General features: G+C 39.9%; 1 protein-coding gene across 9 annotated transcripts in view; it reads right to left on the bottom strand.

Annotated features, from left to right (window-relative positions):
- Positions 1–19,285, bottom strand: part of ARHGAP12 (Rho GTPase activating protein 12) — a 94,291-nt gene that overhangs the window by 38,505 nt on the left and 36,501 nt on the right. For 7 of the 9 annotated variants that reach the window (XM_029077605.2, XM_007667801.4, XM_007667799.4 and 4 more), the window contains exons 4-6: positions 8,206–8,466; positions 2,539–2,679; positions 772–852 (exon numbers count right to left, since the gene is read on the bottom strand). In XM_029077605.2, coding sequence (XP_028933438.1) covers positions 772–852; positions 2,539–2,679; positions 8,206–8,466 — 483 coding nt within the window. The remainder of the gene's footprint in view (positions 1–771; positions 853–2,538; positions 2,680–8,205; positions 8,467–19,285) is intronic. The other 2 variants (XM_016227456.3, XM_016227457.3) reach the window with 2 other exon arrangements.

The raw sequence follows: 19,285 nt of genomic DNA, 5'->3' as shown, positions 1-19,285 counted from the left end.
GAGGATGAGGATCTGGATTCTAATCCTGGCTCTGCCACTTGTCTGCTATGTGACCTTAGACAAGCCACTTAACTTCTCAGTTACCTCATCTGTAAAATGGAGATTATGACTATGAGCCCCAAATGGGACACAGACTGTGTACATACTGATTAGCTTGCATCTACCTCAGAGCTTAGTATAATGCTTGGCCATAGTAAGTGCTTAACAAATACCACAAAAAAAACCAAAACAAAACAAAAAAACTCAGGAGCATGGCCCATTGAGCCTAAAGAATGCAAAGGGAATCCAACTGCAGAGATGCCAAAAGAAGTCTTTTAGCTGGCTGTGCTGTTACCTACTGTACTCACAGCCTTTTATATTACACACTTTATATTATAGGCACTCCTTATATATAAGCATGCAGTAAGTCATCTTTATAGAGCAGGATGATAAATTAGTTAGGTAAAAATCAAACAATCCAAAGAATGAAAGATTCCTGGAGTAGTTGAACCAGAACCATTTTGCAGGTTAAAAATGAATAAGAACAGCAAATGTAAACAGAGCAATTAAATTTCAGATTAAACTGACATTTAACATAAGATCCCCACCAAAATAGTATGGTACTTCCAAAGGACAGCAGAGCCTTTTATTAGGGCTGTGGGCTCCTATTAATTTAAGCATATGTGCAGAATTTTTCTAAAATAATCTTCTTGAGAAAAAGATTATTTTTGAGATTCAACAAAATTGCAGAGAAAGAATCTGGACCTAGGGTCTGAATTATTTCTCAATTACCTTTGGTAATTCCCATTCTGATCGGGATCCATCTGCACTGTAGAAATACTGTCTACCTTGGTCATCTACATGTCTTAGCCACTGTGAAAACAGAAAACAATAGAAACAAAGTAGCTTTAAGTTAAAAAATGTGATTAATGCTACTGAAGACTACTGACTTCCACAGTTTGCAAAAAAGCTGACTAAAAGTTGCAAAAAAAAATTGATCTTGAGGCCATTATTGAGAAACAGGTATAAATCAGTTCTTTCATAACATCTGCTCTCATTACACATTTTGGATGGACCACTGAGGAATTAGAGAACATTCTTCCTACACCACACATTTTTCTGGATACAGAGGGAGGATGTGGTGTCATAAGAAATAGTTTGGGGCATGTGCTCAACAGTCAAAGTGTGAATATTGTTACACAAAGTTTTGCAAACACGAGGTTCTTCAGAAACACAACTTGTGTTACAGAACTGGCAGTAAACCAATTAACCTTCTTTACCTTTGTCTTACCTCTCCCAATCACAAACATCTCTGAAATTTTTTTTTAAAAAAAGGTACAAAGACCAAGCAGAGCACAAATCAACACCCATATGGGTATGTGTATAGAATACAAATTAGAGAAGAAAGACTCTGTGGATATATTAATAAAACTGAATGGTACTTTTTCCTTAGGCAGTTTAAGTCCCTTCACCCTATATATCAACTTCTCTCAAAAGAAGTCAATATTTAGGGGGGTTAAGTCCCCCAAATCATAAGTGCCAGACCTTTTCATTCCCAGTGTTTGGGAGGGTAGGAGAAGGAGGGTTAGGGTGATGGTGAGACCAAGTTTACATAAGCACATACTAGCACAAGAAGTTTACAATTAGCTGGAGGGAAGAACAGCTACTGATGAACAAACACACACACACACACACACACCCCTCCCAACACTGTGTACAAGCCCCTTTGTGCAGGGCCCCAAGGACACAGGCTGAAATAAAAGCCTTTCAGTTGACTATCACCAGAGAACCGAAAGCCCAACTCCCAAGGGTAGCCAGCCCCTTTATCATTTTAAGTAATGCTCAGAATAAGGAGAAAAGATGTACTATAAGTAAATTAATTTTGTCCCACAAAAGCCAAATGGTTAATAACAAAAACAGAGCTTGCACCAAACAGTGAAGAGACTTTCCAAAAGGCTTAGTTCTTCCTACTGATAGACAAAAAGCACTACACACCCTAAGTGTGGGACTTACCACCTATTCCTAGGATTAATGCATACCATACTTCATATTTGTATTTTTACAATTATTACAATATATTTTGCCTTAAAAACAGGTAAAATTATAGAGCAGAGTAGGCAATGATACCTGAAGTACTTACCTGTTCTTTATAACAGAAAAATCCCCCAAATCAAGTATACAGCAAGAAAATAGCTATCTCAACAGAAAATGGGATGACAACAAGCACTTATTACCCTACAAAACAAAACACAGAAGGCACTATCTCCAAAGAATACATAAGAAAAAGAATAGATTTATTTAATGTAAGAGTAAATGAAGATATCTATTCAAGTACACATACTACAATAAATATCATTTGCTTTGCTGGAGTTTAGAACTTTACTATTAAAATCCATAATTCATAGCTGGTGACAGTTTTAACTGTCCATTCTCATTATAAATCATATTTTCTGACAAATATTTTCCACGAGTTTTTTGCTATTAAGGGTTCACACACAGCTACTTTATACAAAGAATCTGTCAACTTGAACTAAATGAGAAAAAGAAAGGAGAATGTACCTTTTCGTTAGTATAGTCACTGGTATATAAGGTATGCCCACGCTCATCCAACTCTTCTGACCAACCCCTTGGAGAAGAGCCACACTTACTATCTGACTGGCTGTAACAAGAACTTTGGTGGCTTTCTTCAGATGAAAGAAGCTATAAGTAGTCAGAAACATACAAGGAATTTTTTCTTTGAGTAGAAATATGAAGCAGTTCAAAAACTAAAATATCAAGTTTACCAGACTACAAACATATAGAAAATCAGTTTGAATATCCTAATCTTAGCTATACAGACAGAAATTGGTAAAAGTTTTAAAAACTCTACCTGTCTCTTAGAACATTTTGCAATTCAAGACTTTAAACACCAAAATCTTACATTGATACACCTCATATAGAAAACAATATCATTTCTGGTGTTACTCTTTTTTAATCAGCTGAAAAATTCAGTCTTTGGTCAAAATACTAAGTTGCAAGCAGATATCATACAATTTGTTTCAGGGTTCCAAAATTCTAAGAGGCTCTGAAGTGCTCCAAAGCCTCTTGAATGGGAAATGTGGATAATAACAATAACTTTGAAAAATACCCAAAATGTAAATAGCATTTAATTCTCAGAAACTGTTAAGGTTGACATTTCATCCCCTCCTACTTTTTCTTAATACAAAGCCATAATTACGGTTTCTGAATTTTGATATCTGGTTCTTGGAGGGCTAAAGAGAAGCAGCATGACAAAGTGGATAGAGCACGGGCCTGGGAGTCATGGGTTCTAATCCCAGCTCTGCCACTTGTCTGCTGTGGGACCTTGGGCAAGTCCCTTCACTTCTCTGTGCCTCACTTACCTCATCTGTAAAATGGAGACAGACTGTGAGCCCCACGTGGGACAGAGACTGTGTCCAACCCAATTTGCTTGCATCCACCCCAGTGCTTAGTACAGTGCCTGGCACACAATAAGCACTTAACAAATACCACAATTATTATTATCATTATTAAAGAATTTAGAGTTGAGAACTTTTTTTGCTCTTTACTAAACTCCCACAGAATTCAAAATAATAACCACAGAGGTTTCCAGGTATTTTGTCAAGATTTCTAATCCCCAAAACATGCTAAATTGCTCACAGCCATCAGAGCAAGTCCAGAAGTATAATGGGAGTATTTTTTCACTGAATCACAATAAAAACATCCTGATTTCAGTGTTTGCAATTACGCTGAAATGATCAAGTCTCAGTTAATATGTCTAATCGAATGTCTCATTTTCCCATCAAGCATTATAGGTTTAATTGTAAAATGCAGAAAAGAAATCCTTATGCATGAGGTAAAGGAGGAAGGAAATTAAAAGCCCAAAGGGTCTAACGAAGGGTTAAGACCATTCGAAAGCAGAAATCTCCATGAAGGTAGATACTTTTAACCAACCTTTACATAACCAGTAAGAAAATCATCTATTTAAAACAAAAAGCCAGTTAGCACAGAAAAGTCTGAAATGACATTCACAAAACCAGCAATTTTACCATGCTCAATGTGTCTACTGCAAAGGTGAGAGTAAAAAATAATTTGAAATGGGAGACCCCACTCATTCTTTACCTAGATACTTTTTAAAAACCTTTTTAAAGGGTCTTTGGAACATCTCACTAAGTTCTACTTAATCAGTGACGTCTGTGACAGAAAGCATTGAGAAGTGGGTAGAGAGGGCCTTTAAAAAGAAAACACTGAAATTATTTTATATAGGTTACTCATCTACTTCCAGCGATTTTCCTTTCCCAAGGGCCACTAGTGTTGATGGAATTTGCTGTTTATTTTAATAAGCACTTCCTTCTTTACACCCAACCATAATCAGGGCATGCAAAAATAAATATGCTTTTAGAACCCACAAATAATCTCCGTGAGGTAGCTCTATAGGACACCATAGCTTTCAAGCTCCTTATTTAAATTAATTCTGTACTATTTTACTTGCAAGTTTTCTTCATGGCAGTGGACCCTAAAGTTGTTCGAAGAAAAATATGGAACTGACACACTAACATCAAAGCATGCTGACAAAAGGTTGAAAAACCAGCCAATTTGAAAAAAGGATGAAAGGTCCTGAGAAAGTTGGAGAAGAGACAGTCACTGGTGAAGCACCAAAAAAATCCCCCAGAATTTGATCAGGAAAAGATGAATATATTTAAAAAAATTATACAAGACCTTTGTCACAGCTAAGCCTTCCTCCAGACCACTGTAAATATGCAAAAGAGATATTCCTAAGAAGGGTAAACCAGCCAGAAGTTTTATATTACACTTTAAAGGGTTCAATGAGGGCAAAAAAAAGGGAGAGAAAACCACAAACAATAACTATAAATCCTGAAGTCATAAATACTTTAGGAACGTGATGTGGAGTTGCACTATATCCTTGATTCCTCTGGGCTGAGGGTAATGTTCATTTTCCTGCTTGTGTGCATGAGGCCATAGCTGCACTAACAGATAAACTGTTTGGAAATAAAGTGTAAAATTGAAGCGACCTCTCCCCAGCACATCATTTGTCTTGCATACTTGGTCTACATTCAGGGGAAGAATAACAAAAATCAGAAGGTAAGGCTTGGTAATTTTCACCTGCTAGGCTTGAAGCATTTTCAGCCTCAGTTAAATAAAAACGTCTCTTCCCCTGGACCTTCTCTGGACAGACTGTGAGTGAGTGTCTGAGCCTGGCAAGTCATGCTGTCAGTTACCAATGTTAGAAGGAAGGGAAATTGGGACAGTGTTTTTTTGTGGTGTAAATGGCCTAATTGTTTGGGCAAGTAACATAATCCTATTTATTGTGACCTTACCTGAATGGCACAGAACCTCTCTGTCTTTAAAGCCTACTCCATTTTTTTCAGAGTGCTTTAAAGTGTTTACTGAGTCACTTTCTTTCCTTTAAAAAAATATTAACTGAATTAGTTAACATTCCCTAGTCTAATCAAACACATGGAGCACTGCTTTCCCTTGCAAGCAGAGAAAGGGAACTCGCTAGATTAATTTTTCAAGAAAACATGGAAGCGGACAGAGCATGAGCCTGGGAGTTAGAGAACCTGAGTCCTAATCCCAGTTCTGCCACTAGTCTGCTGTGTCACCTGGGGTAAATCACTTCACTGTGCCTCAGTTCCCTCATCTGCAAAATGGGGATTCAATCCTGTTTTCCCTTCCTACTTAGACTATGAGCCCCATGTGGGACCTGATGATCTTATATCTTCCCCAGCACTTAGTATGGTGCTTGGCACAAAGTAAGTGCTCAACAAAACCCCATTATTATTAGTAGAGACTTGGCCCGGATAATCCCCAAAGGATGGAAAGCAGACAGCATATTTCAGGGAGGCTAAGCTACTGATCATGAGCCACATATGGCTTTTCACTTGCTTTGAGGTTCGTGAGGACAAAGGGCAAACCATATGCTTTATTCATTATTTCAGCACTGCCGCTGTAGGCTGCTGCATATCACTTTTCCATTTTTTATGGCAGCAGTGGCAGGACTTCTGTCCAGCTGGGCCAGGCAAGGGGAGGATATGACCCCTGACTCGGTCTCTTGCTTGCTACAACTTGCCCCCGCCCCCCACCTGCCCTTGCAACATCTACTTTTGGCCACTCCATCCCTGGAACACCTGACCATTATTACGGTTAAAGGAAATTTTTTTTTTCCACCTGCAGCTCTTGACCATATATTAGGTTTTTGATGTGTGGCTTTTTGGTCCATGAGGCCTGGCTCCACCTGGCATATTTAAGGTGCAGAATGAAGCCACATCTTGCCCCTAACATTTACTAGTAATTAGCTACACATCTTCTGAAACGGGAACAGTGAGCTTCCTTTAAATGCCCATAGCCAGAATGAAGGGACAGGTGCAACTCAGTGGGTTCAGTGGCTTTCTCATCCCTTTACCCTCTGTGATGGTGGTGGGTCAGAACACTTTGCATGCCCAGATATTTCAGACATGAGTGACTGGAAACCCCAGGGTTGGGAATCTGGGGAGTTGGCTACTGCAATTTTCAAGCCAGATCTGAGGGGCAGCACACTTGAAAGATTGGGGCTTGAACATTATACCACATAACACAAAAACTCTAGCTTAAAATACACTAGCAGTATGATTTTTTTGACATCATATTTCAAAATATAGCAGTGACCTGCTAGTTAAACTGATTTCTCCACATTTTTCCTTCTCCAATCACTAGCCACCATATAATTTCACCTCCACATGCTTCAGACGTCAAGCTCTAGGCACTATAATCCCTAGGCTTCTTCATTTTTGATGGAAGCAAGAAAAGATGTAAAGAGGGGTGTGTTCAGAGCCCTTGCCAAAGTCTGTGGCTGGGAAGGAATACAGTATTCCCTTCGGGAACAACCAAACTAGTGAGTTTGGGCTTCTATCATCAGGGGAGTGCCCAAAACTGTTTCCAGAGTTATTTTCAAGGCCTTTCTACGAGGCCCAAGTGATCTGTTTCCCCTGGAAACCTTTCTGGGCTCAAGGGATTTTCCCACTTTATTATTCTATAGTTAACTTTGCTTTCTAATGATAATGTTTTAAAATTTCAAATTGCAAGCAAGGAGATGAAGAATCGAGTGTAATAACTGGACTTATACAAGCAGGAAAATTGGAAGACATCTTAATCACTACCTCTGATTGTGCTTATTTTTATGCATTTTCCACTGGGAATTAGAGAAGAAAAACAAAATGATGGATACTTTAGAAAACACTTGCACTAGGAAATGCCGCTTGAATTAGAGGGAAAAATCACAGGTCTAAATCAGGAGACTGGGGTTCTAATCTTGGTTCTTCCACTTGACTTCATAAATACCACTGATTGATTGCCTGCTCAGAGACCTTGGGCAAGTCGCTTAACTTCTCTGGACTTCAGTTTCCTCACCTGTAAAACTGATATTATCTACACTGGTGCTTAATATAAGGCTTAGCACATAGAAAATGCTTAACAAACGCCACTATTATTTTAAAAGAATGCAACAATAACTACCCACTAAGCAACCATCAACTGATGCTATCTATTGAGTGTTTACTGTGTGCAGAGCACTATACAAAGCACTTGGGAGAGTACAAAAAGACCAGCTTAAATAGAAGTCCAGCTCAGTCACAGGACCTACCTCCTTCCCTTATCAAATAGGTGGCAAAAAAGTTGTTTATTTATGCACTGGTGGGCGACTGGGCCGTAAACAAAATACAAGCCTGACTGTGTGTATGTCCGGGAATTAAGCCTTAAACTACAAGCCTGACTGTATGTCTGGGAATTAAATGTAGAGATACCTGCAAAGGATTTGGCTGGAAATTGGGAAGAATTAAAGTCCAAAAATGCTGCCACTTTTAGCTGACTTAAAATTTGATCTCTTTTTTTCCTACTCTTCCTAAGAGACTGCACAAGGTTTTTCTTCTATCGGGGGCTGACTATACTATTGAGTGGAATGGGGGCAATGGAAGCAGGATATTTTATAAATAGGTGCAGACAGCTCTGTAAACGATTCACTGTAATGTTTACAACTGTGTAAGAACAGAGATAATGAATGTGCATATTGCAAAATTTTAGTAGATGGCACCATCATAGACAAAACCTGAACCTAAGAAAAAAATAATTTATCCCTTCCTCGCAGCTATGAGCATGGAGACAAAGGATGTCATTCCAACCTTTTCTCCAAAGCAAAGCAAGGCTGACTGCCACTGACTGCTTACTCAATCATACCTCTTGATCTGTTGGATTCTGGAAATCTCTGCTTATGCTGGCATCTCTCGTCCAACGAGGAGGCTTCCATGTTCTTTCTTGTGTCCCCCTGTTGTAGTAATAACAACGTCCTGTACTATCCTTGTGAGTTTCCCATTCTCCATTAATCTGAATCGCAGGGCTCCCAGGAAGAGGTGGGAGTGCAGCCTGAGATATTTTCAATTCTTGCAGATTAGCATAGACAGGAGAATCTGGCCTTCCTTGGTTTGGTGGTGTAGTAGGCTATGGAAACAAGAATTCAGACAGCTTTCAAATTCAAAAGAAAACTTCAGCACAAAATTAAATAAACACCACAAGGTCTTTTTCATATGTATTGTCTGGGTCATTTGGATAAGTCACACAGAACCCCTGAAAACACTACAGCTCCTTACTACTGAATGGCAAAAGCAATAATTTTGGTTGAAAAAGAGTAAGATTTTATTTAAAGTGTCAGATCATCTCACTCAGATTCACATCAAATAGTTTAGTTCACACCTGAAAGATTTGCTGTCAACACTGCATAGCTCAGAATCCATTACTCAACCAAGAATCTAGTTTTCCTCACTGTGCAGAAAAGGCTTGAAATAATAACTGCACTATTTTTTTGTTAATATCTGCAAAAAGCAAAAAGGAGACAACTTCCAGAATTACTAGATATTAAAAACATTTAGCAAGATCAACCTTTCAAATTAGGAAACCAATTTAGTCCGATTTACAATTCAAATATTATTGTCTAGTCATCACTAATGCTTTCACTGGGATTATGTCATAACGGATTGTTGCCCATGGAGTGACGATACTTGAGATGTTGCATGGGCAGTTGCAGAACTAAAGGCAGTGAGCTAGCTCTCAGGCTTTTAAACAGATTTGGGTGAAAATGTAGAGTAGGAGGGATGGGGAAGGCAAATGGTGAGAAAAAGTAACTACCTTACCCACTCCTCCCTCTACCTACTTTGACTCGAAACTAGGGGGATGAGATTATTGCCCTGTTTCCTCCTGCTGCTCACAAAAGTCTTTTCGGAGTCACCTTCTCTTGTTCGCAAATCACCACTACCCCTACATTTCCCTTCATAGAGCAACAGTAAAAAGCTATTTGTCTGGTACTGTAAATTTATTCTGGCTTGCCCTTAGGGTTCTTGCATATCCCTTCAGTCTATGAATTTTTAAAAAAATGTCATTTGTTTGAGGAATTTCACCCTTCTAATTTTCAGGACATCTCTTAAAATATCAAATGAGAGAAACTGGGAAGCAAATGAGGAGAGAGAAATATGTGAAAAAAGAAATTAAAAATTAAACACTGAGGAAACTGTGTTTATTGACAAACCAGTCATATCAGGACTAGTCTATATACAGTTTTTCATATGGGTCACATTAGATCAGTCACAACAAAACTAGAATTTTTGTATGCAGATCTTGGTACATTAAAAATGTGCTTTAACTTATCCCTGACAATTTTTCTTATTTTTAAAATGTCCCTCCACAGGTCAGTCGACAGACAGTAATACTAATAATCACAATAATAGCACTAATGGCACTTAAGTGATTACTATGTGCCAGGCACTGTTCAAAGTGCTACAGATTTTAGAGATGAGGGACCTGAGGCACAGTGAAGTGAAGTGGCTTGCCCAGGTCACACAGCAAATGGAAGAGCAGTACTAGAACCCAGGTCCTTCGACTCCCAGGCCAGTGCTCTATCCACTAGGCCACCCTGAAAGTACCATTTTTACACTATGTATAGTGAATGATTTTTTTTGGCTCAACCTACATTTTGCAGTCTTTGCCACACAGCTCGCATGGCAAACCTTCGAAGGTTTTCTTGCTGAAGGGAGCCAAATGGAAGGGTTGGAAACCTCCAGACGGGTATGGATGCAGTGGCACACCCCAGCCGGAAAACCTCCAACCTTCTCCACGAGGATGGCGGCTGTGGGCACGGCTGGCCCACTCAAGTCTCGTTCACTCCACAAGCCCTGCTCAATGCCACAGCTCTTGCATTGATAACCGCAAATCTCCCTTTCCCACATTCCCTCGCAGTAGTAAGGGTAGAGAGAGTCCATAACTGATGAACATCAGCTGTTAAACTGAGATATAATCGGCTCAAAAAATTTATATTCTGGCAACATAACTTGGCCCGATTAACAACTGAAATCTTGGGTCATGACTGAATTCCTTTGTGAAATGCATCTGTCAATATCATGCAATGTTAAAAACCTAAAAAGAATGTTACATAGTCATTTTCTGAATAAGATATCCAAGGGAAAAAAAATCAGGGTACTTCCAGTAAGTAGATATATGATATATTTGCATGTATAAGGAAAAAGTTATCTTAAAATGTCTTCCCTTTCATCGCTGGTAGTGTTGAACTGCTAGTTGAGGCTAATTTGAATCCTAAATACAGACTGGTTTCACTCTTTGGCAGGAAGTGGGGGAGACTGGTACACCACATCACAAGAAACCAAATTTAAGGTCCTAATCAAATGGGAAATAACTCCTAAAAAGGTATATTACTTACAAATCCAATCCTTGAAAAGAAAAGCTACCAAGAAGATTATATATCCAACAGCATGTGGAGGAAAAAAAGGGAAGGAAGAGTTTTACAAAACTGCTGAGTGTGGAAAATTTGCAGATCTTGAGATAAACATCTCAACCAACCATTTTTACTCCTTTTAAGTTTTTCAGGACACTTGTGAATTTTTTCCCCAGAACTTACTTAGTACAGTACAGTGCACACTGAAAGTACTCAATAAATACAATTACTACTTGTTTTATGCTGTCGAGTCGTCTCCCAGACTTTAAGCTGTAGGTTTTTGGAATCTGTTTTCTAATTTTAAAATGCTCCACTAGGTGCCAGCCAAGAACATTTTATCTTTCATAAGCTATGCAGTAGTGTAGCCAAGTTAAAATGTAATGGATTTTTTTCTTTTATAACAATTCTTAATAATTGTGGTATTAAGCACTTACTATGTGCTAAGCACTGCATTAAGTGCTGGGACAGATATAAGATAATCAGGTTCCACACGGGGCTTCACAGTCTAAGTAGGAGGGAGAACAGGTACTGAAATCTCCATTTTGCAGATAAGGGAAGTTAAGTGACAAGTGACTTATCCAAGGTCACACAACTGGCAAGTGGCAGAGCTGGGATTAGAATCTAAGTTTTCTAACTCCCAGGCCCTTGCTCTTTCCACTACGCCATGCTCCTTCTTGGTGTTTCTATGGTATTTAAGCACTTTTGCAACGGCAGCTTGTGATCCCTTCCATAGTATTTCACTTTCCTGCCTTAAAAAAAAAATGTTTTTTTTAAAAGTGACAGCAGTCTGTGTGCCATGGCTATACAGGGGCTGTTTCTCTTTTTCCCTCTCTTGATGAAGGCGTGTGTGCTGTATGCATAAATGTTCAATGGATTATATAGAATAAATGGAAAACAGAAGAGGAAAATTATTTTTCTGCTCATCTACTTTCAATTTTCACTCATGAATGATAGATAAGTCTATTCAGGCTTAGATTTACAAACATAAACCCCAAACCCCAGGAGACCTGTTTGGTTCATGCAGTAACCACACAAACTGAATTCAGCAGGTGGCTAATTTGGGGGGAAAAGACAGAAAAAAGGAAATTCAGAACCAGGCATCTCCTTGGTAAATTGTTCTTTAAAATCTTAGACTTTAAGCTGATTTGGACAGGGATGGGATTGTCTTGTATCTAGCCCAGTATTTAGTACAGTGCCTAACACATGAGTGCTTAACAAGTATCATTACAAAAAAAAGACCCTCAATAACAAGGGGCTCCTATAATAGTCCCAAACAGCAAAAGTAAAACGAAGCTCAGGGGTAGAAAAATGGAGACGTAATTTAGGTGCCACCTCCTCCAGCTGCTTTTTGCAATTTCATGACATCAGCCCTGACTCCAGCCATTCATGGCTCTCCTGGCTCACCGGAATTAACTCACTCATTCATTCAACTGTATTTATTGAGAGCTTACTGTGTGCAAAGCACATTACTAATCGCTTGGGAGTGTAATAATTAAGAGACACATTCCCTGCCCACAATGAGCTTACAGTCTAGAAGGAGAGACAGACATTAATATGAATAAATTACAATATGTAGCAGGAGCCCGCATGTTCCTCATTCCTTTCTTGATACACCTTTTTTTTTAATTTCCTGTGATTACTGGGAGGCTGTGCCAGGAGGCAGACTACGTTCATTCATTCAATAGTATTTATTGAGCGCTTACTATGTGCAGAGCACTGTACTAAGCGCTTGGGATGAACAAGTCGGCAACAGATATAGACAGTCCCTGCCGTTTGACGGGCTTACAGTCTAATCGGGGGAGACGGACAGACAAGAACAATGGCACTAAACAGCGTCAAGGGGAAGAACATCTCGTAAAAACCGATGACAACTAAATAGAATCAAGGCGATGTACAATTCATTAACAAAATAAATAGGGTAACGAAAATATATACAGATGAGCGGACGGGTACAGTGCTGTGGGGATGGGAAGGGAGAGGTGGAGGAGCAGAGGGAAAAGGGGAAAATGAGGCTTTAGCTGCGGAGAGGTAAAGGGGGGATGGCAGAGGGAGTAGAGGGGGAAGAGGAGCTCAGTCTGGGAAGGCCTCTTGGAGGAGGTGATTTTTAAGTAAGGGATTTTTAAGTACGGTGATTTTTAAGTACGTGTTCACAGCAGATGAAATGTTTCCTGAGAATTTCACTCTACCCCTCCATCCCTTCCATCTCCTTTCCCTCTTTTTTTCCAAGGGATAAAACACGGGCGGGAGGAGGGGTGAGGATGAGTAGGGAGTCAGGACTGACCTCATGGATCAAAAGTATCCAGGACCTTCCTTTCCCAAGCCTCTACAGAGATATGACAGTAGTGTTGATTTTTACTTCCGCATAAATAAAAGTCACACTGTATCTTTCTGGTGTCTCCGGCTAGAAATCAGGAGCAGCCCTGCTCCCCTGGCCTTTCCCACTCAATGCTTCCAAAGCCTTTCCCACTCAATGCTTCCAAACTCTCCAAACCCCTCTTTAAATTTTCTCCCCCTCTTCCAAAGCTTAAGATGTGATTTTTGCCAATTGCCAGCAGCTCCCACATATGTCCTATCTCCCTCAATCACTGCAGTCCATACCTCCCAACATTACTTTTTGGGAACCATTTTCCAAGCTGCAGCCAGACCCTTTCCCAGATGCAGACCCCCATAATTGCTCCTATCACAAAGACCAGGACAGGATGGGAGGCCGGGGAGGCCTGTGGTCCCTGGACCCCTTACCCACAGTCTCGTGATAGAGATGGTTCTGGGTATGTAGCAACCAGGGAGAGTGCTGACCACAGCCCTGAGACAAATGACAAAGCAACACTGAGCTGAGGGAGAACTTATTGTACTAATATACACAGCGAAATATCTTTTTTTATGTATAAAACCATGAGAGCACTAAAGAACCTAATTCCCTACATCTCTCTAACTCAATGCAGAAGACACAGTTCAGACACATTTTTCCCAAGAATGTTGCTAGAAGGCTATATGCAGCACTCCAAGAATACCACAAATATAATAAAACTAGGACACACCTCTGAATGAACGTACTTCTGTTATCATTTATGATGGAATGATCCACTGAGTCCACAAGGTGACAAATTACCAAGGTTCATATGCTAGTAGATCTCTAAAATCTGACCTCTCAAGTGTCTTAAAAACTAACTTTCAGATTCAACTCAAAATTAGAGGTCTAAACCAAAAGGGAAAGCAAGACACTTGGGAAATAGAGCGGTAGGGCTTTTAGTGATCAAGAAATCATATTACATTTTGGTGATTATTCATTTTTAAACCAGCATTATTAGAAACACAGCTAGGTTTAAAAAAATTCAGATGGTGCTAGATAAATTACAGTGCTAGATAATGTTGCTTTTGTTAGAGATAGAAGAAGAAAAAGCCCATGAAAAATAACTTACTCTGGTTTTATTTTTAATGCATGCAGTACAGTGGATATCTATCTTCAGAAGAGGCTCAATCTTTTAAATGTCTATTAAATGATATATTCAGCCAAATGTACAACGTTTGAATGTGAGAAAACAAAATAACCTACATACAGATCTTTCTTCTTGGTAACAACCCACAATCCAAAACCCCCCGAAAACTGCAGCCTTTTGGAGAGCAGCCCCTCTTTCCACCTTCTGCCTTATTCCTGCTTTACCTTCCCTCTTTCTTTTCTCCCCTCCACAGTTTCTCAGAATGAGTGAATCTTGCTGAAATACTGGGGTAAGTCATAATTTCACAACTCTGCTGCACGTCCCCCATTGTAGGGAGGGTAGACGTGGGGAAAAATAAGCACAGAGAAGCACAGTGTAACATATGTAAACAAAGGTGTGGGGACAGTCAAACACAGGATCACTCTGGAATTTGCTCCTGGATATCAGACTGATTATCTAGTGTGTCCTCTTACCCACCTCTGGAGAACTTGAAGTTACAGGCCCAGGTATGGTGTGATTTAAAACCCAAATAAGACATAAAAGGTGCTAAGAATGGATAGTTCATTTAAAACAATGCTGAACATCTTTTGGGGGTTCAAAGTTCAGATATTCCTATAGGATACAAGAAAAAAGTGGCAGCAATAAAAACTATCTCACAGCCTAGCATCTCTTAGTGAACTATACATAGTTATAATGGCGAAAATTAAAAAGTCGACAACCAAACTAACAATATATCTCAGCTGCACACAGGACTGAATTGTCAGCTTGCAATTCTTTGGGTTTAGTAAAATTCTTTACTGATATATTCACCTCTTCTGTGGTATTAATTTATGGTGTGCTTGAAATGAAAGATATTAAATCCACACAAAGAAAAACACTTTAGTCTAAGTGGCGAGGGATCAAGTTTATTCTCTAGAGTCCAGATTATTATGGGTGCTCAACTGTTTAAATGACAACTTGGGGAATCAATAAATCAATGATATTTATTGAGCATTTGTTAGGTGCAGAGCACTGTACTAGGCACGTGGGAGAATACAACAGAGTTGGTAGATATGATCCCTGCCCTGGAGGAGCTTATGATCTAGGGGGGGACACAGATGTTAAAATAAATAACACATATGGAAAGAGACAGAATATCAGGCTATAAACTTGAGTGTTTTGGGGCTGAGAGTGAGGTGAATATGAAAGTTATTAAGGGGAACAGACTTATGGGCGTTGGTGACGCAGAGAGGAGGATGAACATAAGTGCTCTGGGGCTGTGAGTGAGGTGAATGTAAGCCCCACGTGGGACAACTGATTACCTTGTATCTATCCCAGTGCTTAGAACAGTGCTTGGCACATAGTAAGCACTTAACAAACACCATAATTATAATAATAATAATGAATGAAGAGGGTAGGGAGATGAGTTATCAGGGAAGACCTTTTGGAGGACGTAAGCATATTTGTCAGACTTTGAAGATGGGGAGAGAGGTGGTCTGTCAGACATGAAGTGGGAGGGAATGTCAGGCCAGGAGCCAGGGGCTGGAGGCGAGATAGAGGTACAGAGAATAAGCAGGTGTTAGAGGATCAATCTTATTTATTGAGCATTTACTGTATGCAGAGCACTGTACTAAGTGCTTGGGAGAGTACAATATAATAGAGCTGGTAAACACAGACGCTTCCCACAATCAGATTACAGTCTAGAGGGGAGACAGACATTAATATAAATTACAAATATGTGCTGTGGGGCAGAGGGAGGGGCGAATAAAGGGAGCAAATCAGGGAGATGCAGGAGGGAGTGGGAGAAGAGAAAATGCAGGCTTAGTCAGGGAAGGCCTCATGGAGGAGATGTGCTTTCAATAAGGCTTTGAAGGTGGGGAAAGTAATTTCCTGCTGGATATGAAGAAAGAAGGCATTCCAGGTCAGAGGAGCAGCCTTTCCCAGTGGATAGAGCATGGGTCTGGGAGTCAGAAGTGCCCGGGTTCTAATCCTAGATCCACCACTTGTCTGGTGTGTGACCTTGGGCAAATCACTGAACTTATAAGTTACCTCATCTATAAAATGGGGATTAAGACTGTGACCCCTATTTGTGACAGAGACTGTGTCAAAGCTGAGCAACTTGTATTTACCTCAGCGCTTAGTACAGTGCCTGGCAAATAGTAAGTGCTTAAATACTATTAAAAAAAAGATGTGGGCAAGAAGTTGGCAGTAAGATAGATGAGATGGAGGTACAGTGAGTAGGTTGGCATTAGAGGAGTGAAGTGTGCAATCCGAGTTGTAATAGGAGAGCAGCGAGGTGAGGTATGAGGGGGCGAGGTGATTGAGTGGTTTAAAGCTGATGGTAAAGAGTTTCTGTTTGATGTAGCGGTGGATGGACATCAACTAGAGGTTCTTGAGGAGTGGGGAGACATGGACTGAACATTTCTGTAAAAAAAAGATCCAGGCAGCAAGTGAAATATGGACTGGAGTGAGGAGAGACAGGAGGCAGGGAGGTCAGCAAGGAGGCTGATTCAGTAATCAAGACAGGATAGGATAAGTGATCAGATTAACGTGGCTGCAGTTTGGATAGAGAGGATAGGGCTGATTTTAGCGATGTTGGGAAAGTCCAACCGATAGGATTTAGTATGGATTGAATATGTAGGTTGAATGAGAGAGATGGGTCAAGGACAACGCCAAGGTTATGGGTTTGTGAGACAGGAAGGATTGTGGTGCTGTCCATAGCTGAGTGAAGAATGGGTGCTGGGTTGCCGAAGGAGATCAGTGAGAGCCGGTAAGAGGGGAAACTGGGTTTTCTCCATTTTCAGTTTCAGATGGCTTTATTCATTTCAGTAACTTTTAAAAGATTCCAGAATTGATTAAGCAAGCAAAAGTCACCAAAAACTGGTGGTTAGGGCCTTACCTTGATCTGGTTGCACATTTTCACTGTACTCAGGAAATACACCTGAAAATACAATTTTTTTTCCCAACCTCTGGTTTCTGGCCTACATGGTTATACTACAATACAGAACGAAGAAACTGGAGGAAGTCGGAACCTTTAACTATAAGGCTTCCTTCAGAAAGCAAACAAAAGAACTAGAAAGAAAACAAAGGGGTAGTTGACATAAGGCTCTGCATGGGACCAAGTCTCAGCACCCCCAGGTCCACAAGCTAGGCAATAAAAACAAGGCACCAGCAACGATCAGACTCAGCCCAGGTGTTCTACAATCTTTCCATATCTGGCCTTCCTCAAATCCACGTTTGGACCTCCAGACCTTAACGCAATAGCATCCAAACAAGAAATAATTATATTACTGTATTTGCTAAAGCGCTTATGATGTGCCAAGCACTGTTCTAACTGCTGGGGAAGATACAAGTCAATCAGGTTAGACCCAATTCCTGTCACACAGGCTCACAATCTAAGTAGGAGGAAGAACAGGGATTGAATCCCCATTTTACAAATGAAGGAACTGAGGCACTGAGAAGTGACCTGTCCCATGTTCCACAGGAGGTAAGCGGCAGAGCCGGATTAGAACCCAGGTCCTCTGACTCCCAGGTCTGTTCTCTGTCCAATAGACAACACTACTTTTCCAGTGCTTACCCACTCATTTGGAAGATTTCCTATTAGTATGTTCCACAGGAGCACTTTAGAGGATGGTTCAGTAAGGCACTGGCAACCTTTCGTTCTCCCGCTCTTGCCCAATGTGCACAGGAGAAGAGACAGGAGCTTTTACTGATTCTCCTAGGGATAGCCTTACCTGCGATGCAACTTCCTCCAAAACCACCACCACTAAACAAAAAGAGGTTTGAGTAGCCTGAATGGAAAAGTTCAGTCCAAGAGGGAGCACTATCAATCATATTTGAGCACTTCGCTTTCCCCTTTCTTCCCCAGCTACTAGCTAGCTGAGCAGCCAGTGTGCTATATAAAAATACTAAAGGAAAAGAAAAAATCCTCTAACACAGTGGCATGCATTGCTGGGTCATGCTAACCACCGTTCAGAGCAATCTGCCCTGCAAAAAACTCCTCCAAGTCAGCATTCCTCTCTACCCCAGTGAAGGACAAGCTGTAATCTAGGTAAATCACAATTTCCTCTTTCCCACAGTTAACATTTCCTCCTAGCCCAAAGGAACAAAAAAGTATGAAGATAGGATTTTGCACAATTTTCATTTAGCAAGTTTTGTTATCTTTTGTTATCTCAGTGCTGAAATCCCCTTTTTGCAAACAAAATAAAATATTTAGGCAAACCATTCTCACTCACCAGTTAAGTCATTTTCTTCTTCAAATTCAGGGTTTTTTAATTTTGTCAGGCAATAAATAAAAGTTGAATATAGTCCTTTAGAATCCAGCAGTCAATTCCCTATTTTTTTTTTTTTACACAAGGTGGTGACTGATTTAGGAAACTGCATAACCAGCAAGTTACCCTTCCCTTTCTATATCAGAAAGTAAAAGTTAAAAGATGCATTCTTTTTGTAACTTTATAAATTAAGAAATTCCAAGTCCTAGAGTTTCACATTAAATATGAAGTGTCCTTTATTACTAAGGGAAATGCACTTTGCTGTTTTTTTAAAGGTTGTGTAAAATCCAATAATTTGAAAGTTCTCAAACTTGACATACGGCCTATTTGTTTCTTTTGGCAGATGTTAACTCAAAATTCAGTAACTTATTTTTATGCTGTAAATCAAATACTTTAATAGACTCTATGCCTTGGGAAAAATTTACAAACCTGTTGCTAAATGCTAATGCATTCATTCAAGTACATGAAAAAATGCTTCCTCTTTCAATAATTCTTACTAAGTACAGGAAACTCATTTTCTTAATGACTCAGTATGGTACTTAAAATCTATTTAAACCTTCAAGGCCAGAACTTATGAACATGATGAACTGCTGAAAACAACAGAAGAGTTCTCAAGACAATAAAAATGGAGGGGGGGGGAGCAATCCTGAGTAAAAGTTCATTTTAACACTTCCAATCCAATAGGTAGTTTTAAAAAAGGATTGTTTGCTTTAATTTTGAGACCAATATTGCCTCCAGCTATGGTCCTGAACTTTTAGCTCCAATTCACTTTTATACAGTGCTAAACAATTGGTGCTCTGTTTACCAGGCAGTTATTAGAGACTGTGGGTCCAGTAAGTCACCAAGACTTA

The sequence above is a fragment of the Ornithorhynchus anatinus genome, chromosome 13 (genome assembly GCF_004115215.2).
Source record: "Ornithorhynchus anatinus isolate Pmale09 chromosome 13, mOrnAna1.pri.v4, whole genome shotgun sequence".
NCBI lineage: Eukaryota > Metazoa > Chordata > Mammalia > Monotremata > Ornithorhynchidae > Ornithorhynchus > Ornithorhynchus anatinus.
The sequence above is the reverse complement of the archived record's forward strand: the minus strand, read 5'-3'. Positions and strand labels throughout refer to the sequence as shown.